Source organism: Drosophila hydei, unplaced genomic scaffold (assembly GCF_003285905.1).
Source record: "Drosophila hydei strain 15085-1641.00,03,60 unplaced genomic scaffold, DhydRS2 tig00000149-arrow-pilon, whole genome shotgun sequence".
NCBI classification, from domain to species: Eukaryota; Metazoa; Arthropoda; class Insecta; order Diptera; family Drosophilidae; genus Drosophila; species Drosophila hydei.
In genome coordinates, this window is record NW_022045678.1 from 5004649 (window position 1) to 5013465 (window position 8817).

Consider the following 8817-nt stretch of genomic DNA (forward strand, 5'->3'; position numbering starts at 1 on the left):
TTGACTGAGGTATACAACTTTGTACGCGTTATTTATTTAATGTCTAACACACAAATTGAGCAACGAAACTATGTTGTGTCCATCATCTTAAGGTGGGCTTCCGTAAGTATGCATTTGGTCATATGGCATGAACAGGGCACTGGGTGTTCTTCCACATTCGGATCGAGCAGCTCTACTTCCAAATTATATTTTCTCGCGTCATTTCCGCTGCGTTTCATTAGGATTTGAAAAGCTACCGGAGATTTCTCTTCTAAATTTTCGCAATTTTCTTCCGGGAGCACTACGACGCATTGCTTCCAATGGGTTTCGGGGGCAAGAGGCGATGTGCTAAGCGTCACTGTTTCTTCACCAGGAAATCGCACTTCGAACCATATGCAGAAACCCTGATGCTTACCCGGAACTTGTGTGGCGACAACTTCCTTGAAGCGTATCTCGTCGAGCTCCTGGGCACTTACATCAAGCAAATTCATCCAATGAAAAACAATTCCTTCGTGAAGTAAATCTTTTGGCTTTAGTTGTGTAATTTCTGGTCTTGTTGATTTTTGTAAACGCAATTTGGTTGCGAATCGATCCATGTTGACTCCGTCAACATTGTGCCAATATTCATATAGGGATGGGACAGAGCACGGAGCAACAAATATCGTGCACTCACCGGGGAACAGAAGTCCATTTGGCTTTAGGAAATTATCCCTGGCAAAGAGCACAGAGTCCAACATGCCTTCGTGCAATAGGTAAAATCCCATCCATTCTGAAACAATAATATCCACTTTTTCAGCTGAAGCGGGCAGCATGAATTCCTCGATCTGAGAGTGTATTACTTTGACAATGCTGGTAAGACCATTTTCTTCAATAAGATCTAATGCTACTTTCGTTGCAAGATTGGAGGCTTCCACAGCATAAACCAATCGAGCACCAGCTTGTGCACAGAATGCAGAAAGTATTCCCGTACCAGCGCCTACATCCATCACAACTTTATCCTTAAACAATTCTTTATTTTTCATAATGGCATTATAGTAAGCTTCTTGTCGTGGTCGATCTCTTAACATGAGCTCATGCACCTACAGGGGTTTAATTAAATTATATTAAATGTTCTAAATTATGTATATCAGTTATGCGATTACCTCTAAGTTTTCATATTCCGTAAAATATGTATTCATAATTCATATAAGTGTTTGCTTAATAAAACCGAATAAATTCACTGCAAATGGATCTTTATAGGTTAAATAGAAAAAGACAACAGAACTGTTATTTAACATATCTTACTATTTAACATATTGAGATAGGCTCAGCTGTTATTAGTAGTCAATAATTTAAACTGTAACTGCAAAAATAATACTTGCCGCTGTTAATAACATAAGATGTTAAGGCGTCATATGTTTATAAACCAATGAACTAAATGAACGAACTGGTTAAGGAAATCTTATTTTTGCTCTTTAGTCGGCCACGTAAATTCTATAGTAAACAATCGTTTGGCCGTAATAATTAGGACTTTTATTTCTTATGTCTACGTTCAAAAATAACTATTCCAAATAGAAATGAGTAAATTAGATTTAAGCGAAATGATTCGCAGCTTGGATATAAGTACATCGGAAAAAGTAGATGAAAGTTTGCAACGTATTGCAGAAAAAGAAGTATGTAAATTTTTGATATTTGATTTTAACAACTATGAAAAGAACAATTTTTTTTTAGGTAGATGTAAATGCCAAACTTGAGGCCGCTTTGTCGAAGCAATGTCAGATCGAGGCAAAATTAAGCGGCATCGGTAGAGCCATGGCCACTCTGCTTGCAGTTGAGAATGATTCCAACAAGCTGAACATGCAAATCGTAAACACAGCTAAGCTTGCTGAATCAGTCAGTGCAAAAGTGCGTCGGTTGGATCTGGCCAGATGTCGTGCCTCCGAGTGCCAGCAAAGAGTACACGATTTGATTGACCTGCAGCTGTGTAGCCAGGGCGTGTTAAAGGCTATTAATGAAGAGGATTATGAAAAGGGTGCGGGACATATCGCTCGCTTTCTGGCAATGGATCAACAGCTGTTGCAACGTACAGCGGACGATGTCCAAGGCTCGATTACGTCTGTGAGCGATGCTGTGCACACACTAGAAGATGCCACTGTAAAAATAAGAGACTTGATTTCCAAGCGTTTTGATGAGGCGGTCCAACAAGACGATTTGGCATCCGTTGAGAGATTCTTTAAGATATTTCCATTGGTTGGTTGCCACAAGATTGGTATACAAAAATTCTGCGGATATATTTGCCAAAAACTGTCGGCCAAGGCCCAAAAAGAGCTACGTAATACACAAGATATTGCAAAAGCCGAGCGTCGCCTACATTTGGCCTATGCCGATCGCTTGACTGCTATTTTAGAAAACTTCGCACGTGTCGTTGAAGTTAATCAGCCGATTATAGAAGCATTTTATAGTCAAGAGTAAGTAGACGAAAATATTGAATTTTAAGCTGTGTTAATTTATTTTTATTATCACATGTAGATCTACATCGTTGGTCGATATGGTAACCATCTTGCAAAGGGAATGTGATCTGGAAGTTAAGAATTTGCTGTTGGAATTCAACAAAAATCGTCAAATTCAATATCGCATTAAACAGGTTAACGACAGTGCTCAACGTCCAAACAGCTCCAGTATGGCAAACAGCAGCATACAGTCTTTGGGACACTATAGAAAACCTTCGGGAGGCTCTATAGATAAATTGAATCCAAAGGATATAGATGCTATCATAGCCGAAATTACAGTGATGCACTCGCGAATAGAGTTATACTTTCGATTTATGCGTCGCCGTTTGCAGGTAATATTTGCTTAACAAAGTTAACCAATATATAAGAGTACTAAAACAATGTAACGACAGGCAAATGCGGAAACTTGTTTGCAAGATAAGGAAGCACAAAACTTGATACTAAAGGAATATGAACGGGTTGTGAAGCAGTGTGACTTAAGTCGCCACATGCAAGAAATTCTTAGCACATACTTACTTTTTGAAAGGTATTCGAATATCTACCACAGCCTCTCAGTTCACTTTATATTAATGCTTAAAATGTTAGGTATTTTATGGAAGAAAGCGTAATTAAAGCCATTGGACTGGACACTTATGATGTTGGTCAGCAATGTTCGTCGATCGTTGATGATGTCTTCTTTATATTACGTAAATCGATACGTCGTGCATTGACAACGCAATCGATTAACGGCACCTGTGCTGTAATTAACAATGTTGCATCCTGTCTTGATGGTGATTTTGTATCTGCCTTAAAAGCCCCTTTAAAAAATGGTTATCCTTCAGGATATATTGATTTGGCACAAGCTTACAATGCAATACAAACAAGCTTGCAGCAGGGCAAACTGCATTCGAGTGACGCCGATCGCGTTCGAACAAATTTCATAGTACAGTTAAATAATGCTGATATGTCAACGGAATATATTGAAACGCTATGGCAAACAATGGAGCAGGAAATATCAGGCACATTCCCTAATATATCCCCACTGGAAAGGCAGTTATTGGACAGCTGTCTGACTGAGCTTAAAACCATTCGCGATGCATTGAAGGCGACCGTTGACTTTGGCATACAGCAACTTAGGTCGAGTGCAATAAGGCCTCGTTTAAATCCCTGGGTGGATGAATTCCTTAATTATAGTCATCATCTAACAGAGGTAACTATAGTAATACCTTTGCTTCATACTACGCATACCAATAATTTGAGGAACTTTCCATATAGGAGGAACTGTCCACTTACGAGGCAGGAGAAACATTTGTTCAGTATTTCATTGTGCAATTAGATGGACTATTAAATTCATTTAAAAATGCATTAAGTCCACGCAATTACGATGCGCTCGTCAGTATTCTGGCTACTGAAGTGACCAACCGCTTGGAACGCGCAATTAAAAAGAGCACATTTAATCGGGTAATATTTAAATTTTATTTTCATATGATATAATTAATCGGTTTCATTTATAGCTCGGTGGACTTGTTCTCGATCAGGAAGTGCGAGCCCTTGGCACATACCTAACGGGTGCAACTTCCTGGTCAGTGCGCGATAAAATGACACGTCTGTCACAAATTGCAACGCTTTTAAATTTGGATAAGGTTTCCGAATTGACCGAATATTGGAATCCAGAAAATAATAGTGAAATGCCATCCTGGCGACTGACTCCTAACGAAGCACGTACCATTCTGACATTAAGGTAAATTTAGAAATCGTAATACTTCCACATTACAGATTATTTATTCTTGTTTACTTTATAGAAGCGATTTTCGTATGGAGGACATAAAACGCTTGCAACTTTAAGTTAAAAGCGTTTCATGTTTCAGTTATGATGCTGCGATTTCATTTCTTTTTAAACTAAACCAACGATTGAAATCCAATCTTAATAAGAGCTGCGAAAGCGCACCAAAACTGGATGCACTCTTAATGCTAACCAATAATTTTATTAATCCAGATATAGCAACGTTAAATCTATAATATAAAAAAAATATATATATATATAAATATGTATACGAATGCATAATAACCACTTACCTTTCCTCGAGTCTATCTACATCATTTAGGTTCTCTTCATTCACTGTACAAAATTTCTCACAAATGCTAAATATTTCGAGGATTGTTCCGTAAACTGGATATTGAGAATGACGTGTTGGCTGTGAAATATTTATCTTTTTATCCGTTTCATCTGTCAGTAGAAAACATTGTGAAAGTACGTTGGCAAGAAATACTGAATGAGCTCTTTGAATTTCTTCAAAATCAGCTTTGCTGGCAATCACATTCATGAGTATACTGAACTGGCCTAAAATTGTACAGTAATATTTAAATTCAAAAAAGAAGATTTATATGGATTTGTGTTAGACTTACATTCAAGTACATCAACCTGTATATAATATTGTAAATTGTCCAAAAAAAACATTAAATGATTGCGAAAACTTATTATCTTTAGATTGACTGTATTCTGCGTTTTGGCAGTCCATTTATGGCGAGCCCAAACAAGTTGTAGATCGTACTGCAGCTTTCGAACAGTCAGTAGAAAACGAAAAACAGTATTGTAACGTTCCACGGTCATTGGAGAAAATAAAAGGTTCAATGGCCATTTATATATGTATTTGAGGTGAAGGTTTTGAAATAGTGCGAATTCGCAACTCTCCTCTAAATCGATGGTTGTTTTTTGAACACTAAGCGAGAAGTTCTCCAAGTCATCAACAGTTGCCATAACGTTTGCTGCAATCTATAAAAAATAATTCATTTTTAATTGATTACATAATTGCAATAAATTGTAAGAATTTTGTACCTCGAAGGCTTTGGTATAGTTTTTGTTATTGAGTTCTGCGAGATTTTCTGAACTTTCATATAGTTGCCGAAAGAATTCCAAATAAAATTCACCTCGTCCCAGCAGGTAAAAGTCTTTGATCAGACATAACTGACGATCCAAATCATCTTCAATAGCTGCTATTTCTGACAAACGTTGGCTGACGTATTTTTTGATTTGGTTAATAACACTTTCCAGTTGAAATACATCGATCTTATCATCTTGATTTAAGTCATCTATCATTTTACAAAACGTTCCCTCCTTGCCATCCCAAAGCTCACTGATATCATCACAGAATGATCCATGCATTTTCATCATCCAGTTATCACTCTTATGTTTACTTCGATCCAATTTGAAAACGAGCACCGTTTGTCCGACGAATAAAATCTTTTCAGCTAAAACGGATGACACAAAGCTTGGCAATTGACTAAATTTGATCTCATATTGCCATATCTCTTCCTCACTTAATAAACTCTGCAAATCAAATAGCCAAAATATTATAGATTTCATTTAAATGGTAATATTCTAACCGTCTGACTATTATTGCTTGTGCCAGATTTATCACAGGGACTTTTCGTAACGTTTGTTCTATAGTGTATAAAGAACTCGGAGTATTCATCATCAATAACGCCAAACAAGAGCCAATGGGTCAGGTGCGAATAGAAAGCCAATTTCACGGGTTTTGAGACTCTAAAAATTAGATTTTATATATATTTAATTATAGTGTATGTTGTCAAAATTTACATGTTGATTATTCTTTCCAGACGAAAATCTCCGTGATCATAAGCTACATGCAGATTTTGTAGCAGCTGGCAGCCATTAAGTTTCTGAAATAAATAAACACTTAGTGTATTCTAGTTCCAATAAGATATTGTATTAATTAATTACCTGTATTCTAGCATCGTTAATTAATTTACGCAAAAAAAGTATAATAGGTAGTTGTAACTCCAAAGCATTGTAAATATATGATAATGAATTTGTTGTATTTTGTTCGGTTAGAGATTCTAAGTGTGCCATTTCTTTATAATAATCATCGAGAGCACTTTCGATGCCTTTGGCAAAGTTTTTGAGATAATAACCTGATGAATATTCTGAAAAAAAGGGACATGAAATCAAATGTAAAAAAAAAATCCCTTACGTTTACCCTGCGCATCGGTAAAGTCCGAAATATCATGTTGACTGGCACCTCCAAAGAACTTAGCAAAACGTACAACTTCACTTATGTTGCTTAATATGCTTAAAATTTCCACAAAAACTTTCCTCTCACAAGGATGCATGAATTCTTCAACAACATTTGTTGCCTACAAATTAAATAGTATAAGGACACATATAAATATGTTAGCTTGCTGTACTCACGAGAAAATTTTTAATGCTTATACCCTTGCGGCTCAAGCTCAAGCACGATAGTAAAATATCATGGATCATATTAAATAACTTGCATTTAAGCGTACAATAGTTTTTATTTGTTTATATTAAAACTCCCGGTGTTAGTCGGTAGTCGCTATTTTGTTTTTTGTGTGAATGCCAAATTATCATAAGAATGTATGCGGGCTATCGATACTAAATATCGAGAGCTTAAATCGAGAGGGATATCGATTAAATAAAATCAGAATCAGCTGTTACTATTTAAATTTGTCGACCTGAGTATTTGATACGAAAAGTATTAATTTGATAAATTTATGTATTTATATTTTATATGCCATGAATAGCCTTTATCCTTGTCTGTAGTATTTATGTTTTAAATATTCATATACGTTTATGTTCATATATGTGTATTATAGATATATAACATGATGTATGTTGTTCTCATAGGTGGATGTTAATTTAAACTCCATAAGTTATAATAAGCCATAAGCTAGTTTTGTTTGAGCATAAGTCATGTGATTAAGCTTTGGAGTATGGAAATCGTATGCATAAATGCAAGCACCTCGTCTTATCTTTATATGTATACATGTGCACATAAATTATCCTTTCTGCTGTTATAGTTGTCAAATTTTATTGTCTTTCAGTGCGACACCCTGGCCATAGAGGCGCAATAAATAATGTTCAAGTGTCGTCCAGCAGCTAGATAAGCTGGCCAAAAATGTTAACAAATATGTCTTTTATGGAGTGCTTTTATTTTCACCTTTATTGTTCACGTTGAAGCTCAGGCTATGCAAAAGGACAAGCCCAAACACCTCACGAACGTTTTCTTTGCGCCAAGTCTGTTGCCTGTTTGCAAAATCGCTGACATAGGAAAATTGTGGTAAAAGGAGAACAAGACACTGACTCTATGGAATATGTATAAATATTCTTGTTGGTTTTATATGAACTTAATTAAATTCTTCCGCTCGTTGCAGATATGAAGAGTAGATATAATATATATATTCAAATTAAATTTATTAAATAAATTGACGAATTTACAGCTAAAAGCAAATTTCGACATCATAGAGGAAGGACTCAACCAAACTCGATATGTACATATATAGATTCATCCACAAAGAAACTTATTTAATTTCGACCAGAGTCAAACTATTTGTTCTTTTTATTTTATTTTAATTACACTTTTGTTAAATAATTCAGGAACTTGGGCGAACCTGTAAGTGCATTAGACTGCTCGCTCTGCTGCTCCCCGTACCTATCCGAACCCCTTTGGCTTATTTGCAATTAGGATGGGAGTTTTGCTGCAGACCAGCTGAATTTCGAATTTATTGCATTTTATTTAGTAACATGCATTTTTAATTTTACTGCCACGTTAATTAAGTTTAATTTTGTTACTGCGGCACCCATGGACGAGACCCCATTGCAAGTTCTTATACCAATAAAGTTTTCACTGCTCTCAGAGTTTTCTAAAATGCAAAATGCAAAATGCAAAATGAAAAATGAAAAAGCGCAACTTTAGAATTGGCCCCACGTTAAATGCGAGTGTAGAAAGTTATATTTCGTATGTGCATTATTTCTCGAGTTGATTAAGTTCTCAAGCGAGTTAACCCTTTGCATTTTATGAAAAAACTTTCGAAAGAGAGTAAAACACTTTATAGTCTATCTGTTTGGCTTTAAGTATTTTATACAACTAAATAAAAAAAAATATTCAATAATATTTACCTGATAAAGTATATACGACATCGAGTCATCTTTGACTATTTTCATCTAAAATAGTAATAAATAGTAAGGAAAAAACGCTAAATTGCACAAAAAGGACATCTTTATCCAACAACGAATATGTTTACCATAATTAAAATAAAATTATAACAAACAAAAAAAAATTCAATTGTAACACCCAAGAAGTAAGAACAATATTTAAGCATTTTTCTAAGAAACATTTGTAAAATTTATTGATAATAATAATTGTATGTATAAGTATTGCACTTATAAGTATAATGTACTTTATATAAAATTATCTATTTCAATTTCTTTATATATTTATTTCATATTTTGTTCGTTCATTATCGTCTTCCATAGGCATATGTATACTGAAGTACGGCACGAGTTTGATTTGTATTTGTTATTATTCTTTTTGTTCTTAACTTTATGTGT

The 8817-nt window shown here is 35.2% G+C and overlaps 3 protein-coding genes across 3 annotated transcripts; 1 reads left to right on the forward strand and 2 right to left on the reverse strand.

Annotated features, from left to right (window-relative positions):
- Positions 1 to 54: 54 nt before the first annotated feature.
- On the reverse strand, positions 55 to 1245 carry LOC111592646 (probable protein arginine N-methyltransferase 6.1). The gene is made up of 2 exons (XM_023304992.2): positions 1122 to 1245; positions 55 to 1058 (listed from the first exon to the last, which is right to left on the reverse strand). The coding sequence occupies exons 1-2, from the start codon at positions 1155 to 1157 to the stop codon at positions 69 to 71; spliced, it is 1026 nt and encodes a 341-aa protein (XP_023160760.2). The 5' UTR covers positions 1158 to 1245; the 3' UTR covers positions 55 to 68.
- A 168-nt stretch (positions 1246 to 1413) lies between these two features.
- LOC111592625 (conserved oligomeric Golgi complex subunit 4) lies at positions 1414 to 4329 on the forward strand. Its single transcript, XM_023304960.2, has 8 exons — positions 1414 to 1631; positions 1690 to 2426; positions 2488 to 2800; positions 2861 to 2994; positions 3054 to 3657; positions 3723 to 3908; positions 3962 to 4188; positions 4250 to 4329. Exons 1-8 carry the CDS (start codon positions 1536 to 1538, stop codon positions 4290 to 4292), a joined length of 2340 nt encoding a protein of 779 aa, XP_023160728.1. The 5' UTR covers positions 1414 to 1535; the 3' UTR covers positions 4293 to 4329.
- Positions 4304 to 6767, reverse strand: LOC111592626 (gamma-tubulin complex component 4 homolog). Its single transcript, XM_023304962.2, has 9 exons — positions 6658 to 6767; positions 6446 to 6602; positions 6190 to 6392; positions 6046 to 6128; positions 5832 to 5991; positions 5284 to 5775; positions 4854 to 5220; positions 4524 to 4788; positions 4304 to 4460 (listed from the first exon to the last, which is right to left on the reverse strand). The coding sequence occupies exons 1-9, from the start codon at positions 6724 to 6726 to the stop codon at positions 4316 to 4318; spliced, it is 1941 nt and encodes a 646-aa protein (XP_023160730.2). The 5' UTR covers positions 6727 to 6767; the 3' UTR covers positions 4304 to 4315.
- Positions 6768 to 8817: the final 2050 nt, after the last annotated feature.